Genomic DNA, 14,713 nt, shown 5'->3' on the forward strand with positions numbered 1-14,713 from the left:
TATTCTAGTCTAGTTGTATATGGAATCCAAGTAGTCAGATATCAAACCATTTTTTATTGGGGAGAGAAAATATAATAATAAGCTAGATGGTGGAAATTCATTGTATTAATTACTTCAATAAACTAGCACTTGTATTGAACATCACTTGGACAAAATAAAATGGATCAAATTGATGAGTCTGAGATGATATATTCACATACTTATACCTTTCTATCAAGATATGGAGCCCACAAGCCTTGAGATATCGAAAGATCTTTTCTCGAGGGATGCAAAAGTAATGAGTTATTAAATGGTCGAAGATATCATAGTATTTATTACTTCAATAAATAAGTACAATTAATTAAAAAATATAATAGAACTTGGAGAGAGAAAATAAAGCCTGGCCAATGGATTACACAGATGAATACAATTGGATATTCATACATTTATTCATTCCGGCCTACGATGGTATATGGCATATGTGCCTTGATGAGAGACATGAAAGCATTAGTGCAGAATATCTTAGTAGATTCATAAGACAACAAAACTACTAAAAATCGTTGGTATCTACAGGGCCTTCTGTATAGTATATAAACACCTGCGCACAGGTACTGAAATAGAGAAGAAATACAGATTACCCTCCTCTCAGGAAGCAAGTTTCACAGCTTTTCCCCATGGCACTCATCATCAAGACCACAATCATCGCTGTTTTCTTGGTTCTTGGAGTCATATCTTCCACATCCATAGGTTGCGTTGGTGCAATCGGTAGGCATAAACCCTTGTTTTACTTTACTTTGCATCATCATTAAGACATGATTTTGCTTAATACTTCTTGTGTTGGTCGCATGCATGTGTGTAGGCACGGAGGACACCCCTGCTCCCAAGCCAAAACCAGGGATGCCGTGCTTCCACGCCGGAGGCTCACAGTACCCGTGTAATGCGGATGGGTGCCGCAGGTTATGCGAGCACGAACACCACAGGAGCGATAAGGCCTACTGTAAAAGTGTTGGGCCTCCAGGGGAGTGCTGCTGCCCAAATGAATAGATAGCTACTAGTTTAATGAATAATCCGCGCGTGTGTTTGTTGACAATGCAATAAAATATGTTTGCTTGCTTTGGTATTACTCTTGTCATTTCAAGTTTTTTTGTCTGTAATAATTGTATATAATATTGGAGAAAAATCTCCAAGAAATTGTACACAATATCAGAGAAAATATGTGCTCATAAATATAATATATCTGAGAAAAATCTCCAAGAAAAACAATGTAAACATAATTTCAGTAATAAATATAATTTGCATGTTTAAATTAAATAAATTTCTAAGCATATGTCATCCAAAAAGTGAGGAATCATGTTCAACATATAAGTGTCGCAGAAATGCGTATCTTGAGTTGGATTTGCGTTCATACAAGACGGGATCGAGTTTGGAACGATGATATACGTGATAGATTAGGGGTAGCACCAATTGAAGAAAAGCTTGTCCAACACTGGTTGAGATGGTTTTGACATGTCCAACGGAGACCTCCAGAGGCACCGGTGCATAGTGGAATTCTAAGCTAGGATAGTAACGTGAAGAGAGACAGAGGAAGACCGAAGTTGACTTGGGTAGAGGCAATAAAAGGAGACTTGAAATGATGGAATATACCTAAAAACTTAGCCTTAGATAGGAGTGCTTGTAAAACAGCTATTCACGTGCCTGAACCTTGATTGTTTCTGTTGGGTTTCAACTCTAGCCTACCTAACTTGTTTGGGAATTAAAGGCTTTGTTGTTGTTGTTGTACTAAACTATGGATCAATATTTTGGGCTTGTTTGGATTGTGACGCAAGATGGCCAAACCAAAATTTCGCCATAGCCAAATCAGGGCATCTGGTGGTTAAGCAAAAATTCTAAAGAAGTCAAATTTTGGTCATATAAACCATGAAAGATGCCTTCTATTTCCTGTACAACATATGAGACATGAATGTACCATTGCAAGAACAACCTCTAAAAATGCACTACTACAAAAATCTTACTGGAGGCGGACATAATGGGTTAATGGAGGCGGGCATTGCAACCACCTCCAATCAATGGTGACGGTTAATCGTAACATAACGGAGGTGGGTGCCGTGTCCGCCTCCGTTAATGTTCATTAATGGAGGCGGTTGCCCTTAAATGCCCACCTCCGTTATTGTTTTAACCGAGGTGGACTCTATAATGCGACCGCCACATATACAAGTTTTATGGTGGCGGGCTGTTCTTACATGCCCGCCTCCGTTAATATTTTCCCATTTGAAAAATAGCCTCGGCAGTTTGATTTGAATTTGAATTTGATTTGACCGCCACATATACAAGTTTGATTTGAATTTGAATTATATTTTCACAAATCAAACACATATAAAAGCATAATCAAGACATATATAAACACATATTATGCATATCGAGCACAAACATATAACATATTCATTGGTGTCCTCCATGGTCAACCAACATCATTCAAAGTTATTACACACATGCATGATGTCAAATGTTTACACATGTGAAACTAAGACTACCCCGCCATCAACTTTTCCTGGAAAAGAGGTCCGGCAAGATGTAATCCTTGATTTGTAACCTGGTGCTCTAGTTTCTGATCCTCTGGAACTTTGGATCAAGCGCTAACTCGCTTTCCTTGTTGAACAACGGTCGCCCTTCATGCGCGCAGTCTGTGACAAACTTACATGTCTTCTACTATTTGTCTGAAGTTTTTGTCGACCTTCTCCCTTCGCCACCATCCTTGTGCTTTCTTGAGCTGCCGCCAGCTGCCGCTGAATCTAGTGCACGTCCTCGCATACTCGCAAACGTAGAATCCACATAGAACTGAGCCATAGGGTTGTTTGGCGCACTGCATGGTATATAATACACAATCAATAGAGCATATATAAAGAGCAGTAGTAGGAGGACAGTATAGTATAGGAGTAGTAGTAGGAGTTGTAGTAGGTATAGGAGTAATAGAGTAGAGTAGTAGTAGTAGTAGTATTGGTATAGGAGTAGAGTAGAGTAGTAGGAGTAGTAGTTGTAGGAGTAGTGGTAGGTATAGGAGTATAGTATAGTATAGTATAGTAGAGTAGTGTAGTAGTAGTAGTTAGGAGTAGTAGTACTATTGGTATAAGATTAGAGTAGTAGGAGCAGTAGTAGTAGGAGTAGTAGGAGTATTCGTACAGGAGTAGAGTAGAGTAGAGTAGTAGGAGTAGTAGGAGTAGTAGCAAAGAGCTAAAAAGGAGTAGTAGTAGTAGTAGTAGTAGTAGTAGTAGTAGTAGTAGTAGTAGTAGTAGTAGAGAGAGCATGCTCGATATAATAGCACAAACGACTTTTGATGTACTTACCACGGGAATTCGTGCCTGAGTTTCAGTTTCGTGCCATTCTTGATCTTCTTCTTCTCGGATCTCCGATCATAGCAGTCGGGATCTTTCACGTACTTCTTATAAGCGTTGTATGAAAAAACACTAGTGTCAACGACAATTTGAACGTGTATGTTAACTGTTAATGAATAAGTTATGTCACTTACTATCTCAATACACTTTCAAAGTGTTTGTACCCTTCTTTGTTTGTATCGTGCAAAGAGTCAAATATACAGGCCCTTCCATCATGAGGATAGATTATAAACGCAATCTAGTGGCCCATGATGCCCTTGCTGCACCATTCACACAATACAGATTTGAAATGTTCAAATATGAGGAGTCATGATCCAAGTTGCTATATATATGTTCCAAGTATCTTTTGGACTTACCCAAACTGGTGGGCGTCCATGACACACCCATTTCCCCGGACCTTCTTCATAGCTCCATAGATGTACATTCCGGCCCGATACTTATATTCGATTTCCAGATCTTACTGAAATTTCTTTCTCTCCTCCCGGTTCAAGTTCACCAGGTCTTCATGAGTGTCTGGTATATCGTAACCCACGATGGTTCTCTCTGTAATAAGCATCGAAGAGAGATAGACAATACCCTTGCCCAATTCCTTGCTTACATAGGCCTGCATCCTGCAAGGAAAAATCATCATGGCATTATTAGTTTGCTCCTAAAGTATTTACAGCAATGTAGTGGTGTCAAATTCGTAGTTAACTTACATAGCAAATAAGGTGACTTGGGCGACGTCGAGGTCCTTTCGCCGCAGTAGTCTATACATGTCGTGGAAACCAACGAGGATTTCACCATCCGTGGGCATGTGGAAGTACTATGCCGGAATCTTGATGACGAATGTGTGGAGGCCCGCTTTCGCCGCTTCAATGTGCCATAGATGGAACCTCCTTACCTCCCACTTCTCTTCAAGGAGGTCGCCCAAGGTCATTATGAACTTCCCATGCTCGTAGTTTTCAGGGCAATCATCCGACAGGCCCTAAATTGACGGCAGTGTTTTCGGCCTATGTTAGGAGTAGGGACGGCTGTGCCTATTCCCCCTCCATGTAAAAAGGCCCAGCACCTAATTAGTCCAAGGACTTTTATGTAAATTTGAGAATCAAAAGGGGTCAGAAGGAAGATTGCCTCCTTCCACCTGCTTTATAAATAGAACCAAGGGGCAAAGGAAGAAGCCTCATGACTTCTCCCAAATCCTAATGTTGGGGCACCTACTCTCTTTCCTATGCAGGACAAGCTCCTGAGCTTCCCCCTCGCCCTAGACGAAGGAACCTGTCCTGGTTGGTGAGGGTAGGAGCGAAGGGCTATAACCCAACAGTGGTGCCGTCCGTGCGGACACCATTGCACCAAATACCAAAAAAGACACGACAAAAGGCTACCCTCGTTGCGCTACTACGGCCAGACTGAGCAACCCTCGTCATGTCCAGGCAGAGCAACCCTTACCGTTGCCAGACTGAGCAACTGTCATCGTGGCTAGACTGAGCAACCCTCGTCATGGCCAGGCAGAGCAACCCTTGACGTTGCTAGACGGAGCAACCCTCGTCGTGGCCAGACAGAGCAACTGTCATCGTGGCTAGACTGAGCAACCCTCGTCATGGCCAGGCAGAGCAACCCTTGACGTTGCTAGACTGAGCAACCCTCGTTGTGGCTAGACAGAGCAACCCTCGTCGTGGCCAGGCCGAGCAACCCTTGTCTCGACCTTCGTCACAGTCCGAGAAAGCCACCCTCATCGCGACCCTCATCGTGGCCGGACAGAGCTACCCTCGTCTCGGCCAGACAGAGCTACCTTCGTCGCGGCCGGACAGAGCCGCTCTCATCTCAACCCTCGTCGGTCAGACAGAGCAATCCTCGTCATGGCCGGACTGAGCAACCCTCGCCGCGGCCCACGTTACAGCCGAACAGAGCAAATGTTGTGGTGGCTAGACGGAGCTACCCTCGTCGACCTCCAGACCGGAGCAACCTCGTGCCAAGGCCGCGTCCAAGCTACCCTAGCCATCCTCCAGCCCAGATTAACCTCCGGCCCAAGCATCACCTTCGTCTGGCACGATCGAGCGAACTCCGGTCGTCCCGCGTCCGCTACACACTCGGCCAGCGCGCCTCGTGCCTCTGATCCAGCGGCTGGGAGACCCATGGGCCTCCCAGGCCCCTGCGGCAGCAAAGCTAAGAACCATCCGCCCATCTTAAATTCTGCAAGAATTTTCGCAATCGTGGGGCTTCAAACCTACGTTGTAACGCTTCGTCACTTGTCCTAAATACCAATGCAAAGATCCGTAGTTTACTCGTACAGGTTCTTCACGCTCCTGCAGCAGTGACGGTTTCTTGTCGATCTTGCGGCCACCCGCAGACCAGTTCGCTTCGCCAAGAAGCCGTAAGTACAACATCCTGCTCGTCGGTTCGCCAAGCCAATCTGGGTCACCCTCGACCGCCCTCGGCCCGCGGATACCTTCGACACTAGCTAAGTACTCCAAACACCTATATTTGTTTATACAGACCGTTTTCTATGGCTCGTGCTCGTAATCATTTCTAGCGAAGGTCTGCCAGACGCCAGGCACGAACGTCCATCTGTTACCCGAGCCTGCTCACAAAGGTGCTGAGATCCGTGCGAAGCTGGCTCCTGAGGATCGCCCGCCTGCGGAGACGCACGTGCCTCAACCTTTCTGCCCAGATAAGAAACCTGGTTACTCCTTCAAACTTGTGCAGAAAATAAATAAACAAATAAATAAAATAGACATGTATATCACACCATTTTCACTTACAGCCTATACTCATGATTCGCGAGTGACCAAGGTATTTTTGTAATAAACTGAATTTATTAAGAGCTATTACTAATGGCTGCACGAGCCCCGCTACTCAGCTCGCACAAATTCTGAAGATAGACTCAAACACAAATACAATTTGCAGACATTTTACAAGTTCTTGTATATTGCTCGCTCAGCGGCACGTAAATCTTCTCTTTTCATTAGATTCAACGAGCCTAGTCGTACATGTTGTTTGCATCTCCGCAAGACATAAAAATTCCAAACCATATACATGTTTATAACACTAATCTTTTATGCACATGCACCACCTTTGGACTGAAACATGTTAACCTCGGCTCTGCTTTGTGCATGTTCTCATCAAGTATGCCCTCCAGACTAAACCTTCATGTTTGGTCAAAGGATCAACCGTCTTTGCAGGTCGCTCAAAATTCTGCTCAAATTTACTAACTTCGCGATAAACACCTTCGATATATAGCACCACCCTGTCGTCCGGGCCGAAACACCCTCGTCGACCTCATGACCTTTGGCCCGGAGCACCCTCCAGCCCGAGCAGCAACGCCGTTCGGGCCAAAACCACCCTCGGCAGTCCGCGCACCACCAGCTCAGGTCGTCGTCGCACCATCATCCAACAGGACACCCTCGGTCAGCTCCGTCCGGACTCCAGAGTACAAGCTAAAGCCGCTATGATAGGAAGTAACAGCCAACGCCACTCCATGCAAATCTACCTTTCCTCGTCGACTCGTACAGCATACCTTTCATCATGAACACAACCTTCACCAGAGGCATCTTGGACTTCGTGCCGCCGGGCTCTGCGCTGCATCCAGTTGGTGTCACCTTCTACCTCCCTCCTTCGGCTGACCCCCACTAGGAACGGCCCTCGCCTGCTTCGGTTAAGCTAAGCAAAGTCCACCCCTCCTACCTTGAGTGCAGCCAAAGGTACTCGCGTGGGCACGCTTGGCTCAAAGCCACCCCCGCTCAACACGAGGTACGACCAAGGTCCAAAACTTCTGCGGGGGTACGCTGCCCACGCGAAGGTCTGACGCAACTCGGGCTCCGGCGCTCCCTGTCCAGATAGGCAAATCGGAACCAACCTTTGAATCGCGCAACCGGCTTATCTTTACCGCACCAGCACCTCTGGCCTAGATGGACCTCGGGCCATGCATGCAGCACACGTTCATCCAGGCTCGACCTGTCCTCGCCGACCCACACAAATCACCTTCGGCCAGGAACACAACCTCCGCCAGAGTCACCTCGGACCTGTGACTTCACCAGCTTGGACCTCGTTCCACCAGCGCACCGCACCGCATCCGGCTGGCGTCACCTCCGATCTCCATTACGCATTTAAGCTTGCTGGTTTTCGAACAAAAAGTTTAGTCGATACCTTTCCTGATATGAGAACAAGCATGATTTGCCTGAGGGTGTCAGAGTCTCTCACTCTTAAAAATCTACCTCAAGAAAGAATGAAAGCTTTCGACCAACAAGCAACCTCTACGGTCTCAACAAGCACCTCCACAATGCCCTCGTCAAAACAGGCACCTTCGTGCCGGCAACAACACAGACATCATGGAGCTACCCTCGTGTTGGCCCGGGCACCTTCGGCCTTGCAGCTAGGCAAGTAATATGTACGCAATAAACTTTCGCGTGCAAAGCTTTGCCAACCATTCTGTAGCACATCTATTTGCGAAATTAATTACTTTGTAAATTCCCACTGAGGCCATTGACAAACTTGCCTTGAAAAGATGGTGAATAGATAACAGACATGTTCACATGAGAGACATCCTTGCTCGGAAGTGCAGGTTGACAACTTTCCAATAAGCTTTCGTGGTTTCGCAGCTCAAAAACCTCATTGTGAGTATCTCTCACTTATTCATAATTCCTGGCCGAACCAGACACAAGAAATTTCACTTCTAGACCAAAACCACACCTTCGTTTGTGTGTGCAATAAGTCTATTCTCACAGATGTTATCTCTTATTGAAAAAAATATATACATAGTTTGGTTATGCCTTATGCATGCACATCCAATTTCGTTGGGCCTATGCACTAATACCTTCCATTGTGAATTGCTTGCGACCCTATATTAATCATATTGTTGCAGGCCTTTACCTCCCCTGGTGAGTTCTCTCATTCACTCACACTTTTATAACTCATGCGCTTAACCTTCGCAACACAACAAATTTCCACTAAATACGGTCATACAATACCCTCGCATCATGCATAATTTTTTTTTTATTTCATGACACTCACCACCACCTTTCTAACTCCGATGTATAGTGCCTGAAGGAAAATTAACAAGTGTCACAAATATTAAAATTATGTTGTGCTAACATACAGGTTATCAGCACTGCATATATTCTTACCCACCCATAATAGAACTTAAGACCGACTAGCAGTAGATCTAGCGGGTATAAACTTGCATTTAGGATATAGTAAACCCTAGAACATGAACTAAAATTGAGAGAGACAGAGAGAGAGGATGAGAGTGGGGAGGCGTTACCGACCATCGGCAGGCTTGGCGGAGGAGCTGGCCATGGTGTCGATGTAGGGCAGCAGTGGAGTCCGGTAGCGGAAGCGGTGGCGCTTCCCGTCGCTCACAGCGCCCCCTCTAGATCGGCTTAGGGTTTATAGCTAGGAATTGTGGCTGCGGCAGTGAACCTCGTACCTAGTGCCCCGGCCCCACCTTCTTTTTTATGGCGCTACGCGACGGGGGCCCACCAACCATTGATTCGGTTGGACTCCCATGATCAGGGCGTAGGATCAAGGCCCAACTCGGTCGTTAGACCGAGTCGGAGGAGATCAACCTAACATTCTCTCCCTTGATCTCAACTTATAATTTAAACTTAACTTACTTTATCTTGTTCCCATTCCATCACAGATCAGTACATAGAGCGTGCCTCATCATCACGGTCAGTTGTCATTAGATTAACAGCTACAATGCACCACTCTGTTTTGAAACAGATTCTCATCTAGGCCCTTATTGTCCAGGAATCATCGGATTTCCCTTAAATCTACGCCGGCTAAGTGTTCTCTAAACACATTGGGTGGTAAGCCTTTTGTGAGCGGATCTGAGAGCATCTTTTCTGTACTTATGTTCTCAAGACTAATTATATGACCCCGGACTTTGTCTTTCACAACATAATACTTTATGTCAATGTGTTTGGCAGCACCAATTGACCTAGTGTTGTGAGCACAACATACTGTTGGATTATTATCGCAGTATAACTTGAGTGGCTTATGTATGTCGTCTACCTCTTTCAACTCGGGCATAAACTTCTTCAGCCAATTCACTTGCCCTATGGCCTCATAACACACTACAAACTCGGCATACATCATAGACGATGTAGTGACGGTTTGCTTGGAGCTTTTCCATGATATATCTCCTCCTACGAGAGTAAATATGTATCCAGATGTGGACTTTTTATCATCTCCCGCATAATCTGAATCTGAATACCCCTCTATGTGTAGGGAATCAGATCTTCTGTACATTAGCATGGGACCTTTTGTGCCTTGCAAGTAACACAAAACTTTCTTTACTAGTCTCCAGTGTTCTATTCCTGAATTACTCTGATATCTGCCAAGTAACCCGGTAACAAACGCTATGTCAGGGCATGTACACACTTGAGCATACTGTAAACTTCCGGCAGCTAAAGCATATGGAACCACTTTTATTTGATCGATCTCATATTGGTTCCTAGGACATTGAAACTCCCCAAATCTATCGCCCTTAACTATGGGCGCAGGTGAAGGCTTACAATTTTGCATACTGTATTTCGTTAGAACATTTTCTAAGTATGCCTTTTGTGATAATCCTAAAACCCCCTTTCTTCTATCTCGGTGAATCTCTATTCCTAGAACAAACTAAGCTTCACCGAGATCCTTCATATCAAAGTTCGAGGACAAGAACTTCTTCATTTCTAGTAGTAGATTAACATCACTACTAGCAAGTAAGATGTCATCCACATACAAGATTAGGAAAATGTATTTCCCATTCTTGAACTTTGCATAAACGCAATTGTCCTCTATATTTTCTTGAAACCCAAACTTCCTTATTGTACTATCAAACTTTAAATACCACTGTCTTGATGCTTGTTTTAATCCGTAAATGGATTTCTTCAGGCGGCATCTCATGCGTTCTTTTCCTTCCACAACAAAACCTTTTGGTTGTGCATGTAAAATTTTCCTCCAAATCCCTATTTAGGAACGTCGTCTTTACATCCATCTAATATAATTCTAAATCATAATGTGCTACAAGCGCCATTATGATTCTAAAAGAATCCTTACATGAGACTGGAGAAAATGTCTCATCATAATCTATGCCTTCTCTTTGCGTGAAGCCTTTCGCCACAAGTCACGCTTTAATTCTTTCTATATTCCCTTTGGAGTCATATTTAGTTTAGTTTTGTAGACCCATTTACAATCTACTGTCTTGGCTCCTTTAGGAATTATTTCTAAGTCCAAAACTCCATTGGTATTCATTGATCTTATTTCATCCTGCATGGCTTCAAGCCACTTTGATGAGTGAGCGCTTCTCATGGCTTCTTCAAATGAGGTGGGATCACCCTCCTTTTGAAATTCTTCACATTCATAGACTTCGTAGTCATCAGGAATGGCTGGTTTTCTGACTCTGAGACCTTCTAGGGGCCTCATTAGTTGACGCTTGTTCTATATGAGGCTGTTATTGTTCTTCCTCATGTGTGACAATGGGTTCCATAGGATCCTGAACGACAGGTTCCTCATGTTCATTCATTGTTGCTACTAGAGAACTAACAACAGGTGTTGTTACTATAGTATCTTGCACTATTGGCACAACAACAACAGGTAGCATGAAGAATGGCTCCTGAACCATCGGAGTGGGAACGTATATCCGCTTCTCTTTAAAATTAATTTCTCGCGCTATTATGCTCCTCCTAACCTTATCATTCTCCAAGAACACAGCATGCCTTGTTTCTACAAACTTCGTATGTCTATCAGGACAATAGAATCCATAACCTTTTGACTTTTCTGGATAGCCAATGAAATGGCAACTGACTGTCCTAGAGTTTAGCTTCCCTATGTTTGGGTTAAAGACTTTAACCTCAGCTGGACAACCCCACAAACGTAAATAGTTAGGTGAGCATTCCTTTCTTGTCCACAACTCAAATGGTGTTTTGGGCACCGACTTGCTTGGCACTCGATTAAGAATATGAATGGCGGTTTTTTACGCCTCCATCCATAAACTTATCGGTAGAGTAGAGTAACTTATCATACTTCTCACCATATCCATTAAGGTATGGTTACGTCTTTCAGCTACTCTATTCTGCTGAGGCTCGCCCGGTATAGAGTACTGGGCAACTATGCCATTTTCTATAAGAACCTTGCAAAAGGTCTAGGAACTTGGCCATATGGGGTGTGTCGACCGTAGTACTCTCCCCCACGGACGGATCTTACTATCTTCATCTTTAAGTTGTGCTGATTTTCTACTTTAGCCTTAAATAACTTAAATTTATCCAATGCTTCTGATCTTTCTTTAATTGGATAAATATAGCCATAATGAGAATAATCATATGTGAATGTTATAAAGGAATCATAACCATCCACACTCTTCATAGGAAAAGGATCACAGATGTCTATGTGAATTATTTCTAAAATTCCTGCGCTTCGTTTAGCATCTTTCTTTATTTTCTTAACATACTTTCCTTTTATGCAATCAATGCATTATTCTAAAACTAAAAATTCTAATGGTGGAAGAATTGATTTCTTAATCAATCGCTCTATCCTCCCCCTTGAAATATGGCCTAAACGACAGTGCCATAATTTCGATGATATATCATGAACTCCCTTCCGCTTATTTCTTGCATTCATAGATGAGGAAGCATTCTGATTCTCAGTGCTCACAGCATTCACATTCTCAGAAAGTGATAACAAATAAAGTTTGTCTTGTCTGAAGCCAAGAACAACACACTTATTATCAAACACAATCTAACATTTGCCATTACCAAAATGGCAATCAGATCCATCATCATCTAGATGTGAAACACTTATCAAATTTCTATGCAACGAGAGTACATAAAGGACATCTGAAAGCTGAAGTACAAAAGCATCATCTAATTCTAGAGAGAGATCTCCAATGGCTTCAACTTCAGCTTCAACTCCATTTGCTACTTTAATTCTTCTTTCTCCTCTTTGCAAGATCCTCCTCGTATGGAATCCCTATAATGAATTTGCAACATGAATAGTTGCACCTGAATCAATCTACCAAGTAGATTTTGCATAACTTAAATACAAGGACTTATCAATGAATGTAATAATGTCCTCACCTCTCTTCAAAAGGCTCTTCAGGAAATCTAGACAGTCCCTCTGGTAATGTCCATACTTCTTGCACCATTTGCATTGATCCTTGTCAACTTGGGCATTGTTGTTCTTCTGATGGTGGTCACTCTAAGGGGCCTTCCCTTGAGGTTTGGCATTCTTGTTAAAATTCTTCATTTTATTGTCCTTCTCATGGTTAGCGGAGTCACCACGTGAGCTTTTAAGCCTCTCCTCTTCTTGCACAGACATTGCAATGAGCTTCTCAATGTCCCATTTGACGGGCTGCATGTAGTAATTAACAACAAAAGTTTCATACTCTTTAGGCAATGAAGCAAAAACCAAATGAATCAGGAACTCATCCTTGAGCCCCAAATCCATTGGCTTGAGCTTGGAAGCCATGTTGCTCATCTTCAATATGTGTTCTCTTATTCCTCCATCAGAGTATTTCTCATTGAATAACTTCTTTATTAGGGTACTGGCATAAGCCTTTGAAGAGCTAGTAAACTGACTCTCCACTTTCTTGAGATACTCAGGGGCGGTGTCACAATCTGGGATTGACCCCATTATTGCATCTAAAATAGTGGACTTAGCCACCATCAAGCACTTGCGGATCGAAATGTCCCATTTCTTATGATCAAGATTGTATTTCATTCTCACTTCTGCATGATCTCACTGCCGAGCAGTGAAATCAGCATTAGTTTCATTTTCTTCCCTCACCGGGTCCACTGGCTCAGTAGGACACGGAGAGGTAAGCGCTAGGTCATTTTCGGACAGCGTAAGTGCTAATTCATACTTATCTCGCCATACACGATAGTTGCCCCCTTCACGAGGCGAAATGTGTGAGATGAATTCCATAGGGTTGAGTCCTAAAAACAACGCCAGAGATAGTGAGAAAATATGACATAATAATTCATTCCTTAATTTAACATTGGTCAAAATTAAAACATACAACATTATTCTATATTAATTCTACATCACCGTTGGGCAGAAATAGAATTAAGGCATGTAAAAACTCATGAATACAAAATTATAATATTGCTATTATCAACATTGGTCAAAAAAATAACAATATCATAATTTACTAAATAAAATTAACTGCTCCGATACCATTGATAGAACTTAAGACCGACTAGCAGTAGATCTAGCGGGTATAAACTTGCATTTAGGATATAGTAAACCCTTGAAGATGAACTAAAACTGAGAGAGATAGAGAGAGGATGAGAGTGGGGAGGCATTAATGACCATCGGCAGGCTTGGCGGAGGAGCAGGCCATGGTGTCGATGTAGGGTAGCAGTGGAGTTCGGCGGCGGAAGCGGTGGTGCTTCCCGTCGCTCATAGCGCCCCTTCTAAATTGACTTAGGGTTTGTAGGTGGGGATTATGGTGTTGCCCAATGGGGCCCACAAACCATTGATTCAGTTGGGCACCCCCGATCAGGGTGCGGGATCAAGGCCCGACTCGGTCGTTGGACCGAGTCGGAGGAGATCAACCTAACAACCCAAACTAACCCTTTGTTGGAATTCCATCCATCTTTGATTGTAGGTTTCGACCCTTCACAAGGAAGAATTTCCGTTGAATACACACTTCATCTCAAAATCGTTTTGCACCGATCATTGTCAAATTCCTGAGTAACTGCCACTCTATACCCTTGTGTGCAAGTCTAAATAATCTAGTTGTCAAGCTAACCTTCGTCTTGAAGGGTAGTACCTCCTTTCTTGTAGGTCTCTACACTTCATCCAATCTAATGAATTTTTAAACACTCGAAGCTTATCACACTTACTTAGACATTATATCATGTTTGTCAAAGTAACCATACCTTCGCTTATCTCATGCTTCAGACTTCTTATGTCCCATATGTGAAAAAATTTATTCTCTAAGCTACTTTGTAGGATTACACCTTCGGCAATACTCCACAATTCTTATGTGGCTACAAATCATTGAGACAATCTCTACAAACTAGTTTCTATTATGTGAAGCTCTTTTTAGCTTCAATTGATTTTGCAGGGATCAAACCATCCATTTTGACTCTCAAACATATATTTTTGCACCTCTAATATCACATTTTCACTATATACATGCTTGGCTTACCTTCACACTCATTTTGTGCAAGTACTTACCATAAATGCGTCAAGCATATTCATGCATCATACCATTGCAATGCATGAGCATAATGCATACCAAACCTCACTTCGTCCTTTGAAAGACAAAGGAGGATGAAGAGGGAGGTCACAAACTGAGCACCCTCGCAAAACAACCATGCAAGGGGCTCACCATAACCAAACCTCACTTCGTCCTTCGAAAGACAAAGTAGGACGAA

General features: G+C 43.3%; 1 protein-coding gene across 1 annotated transcript; it reads right to left on the reverse strand.

Moving 5' to 3' along the window:
* Nucleotides 1-12,527: 12,527 nt before the first annotated feature.
* Nucleotides 12,528-12,962, reverse strand: LOC136489156 (uncharacterized). Its single transcript, XM_066485871.1, has one exon. It carries the CDS (start codon nt 12,960-12,962, stop codon nt 12,528-12,530), a length of 435 nt encoding a protein of 144 aa, XP_066341968.1.
* Nucleotides 12,963-14,713: the final 1,751 nt, after the last annotated feature.

The sequence above is a fragment of the Miscanthus floridulus genome, chromosome 10 (assembly GCF_019320115.1).
Source record: "Miscanthus floridulus cultivar M001 chromosome 10, ASM1932011v1, whole genome shotgun sequence".
Classification (NCBI taxonomy): domain Eukaryota; kingdom Viridiplantae; phylum Streptophyta; class Magnoliopsida; order Poales; family Poaceae; genus Miscanthus; species Miscanthus floridulus.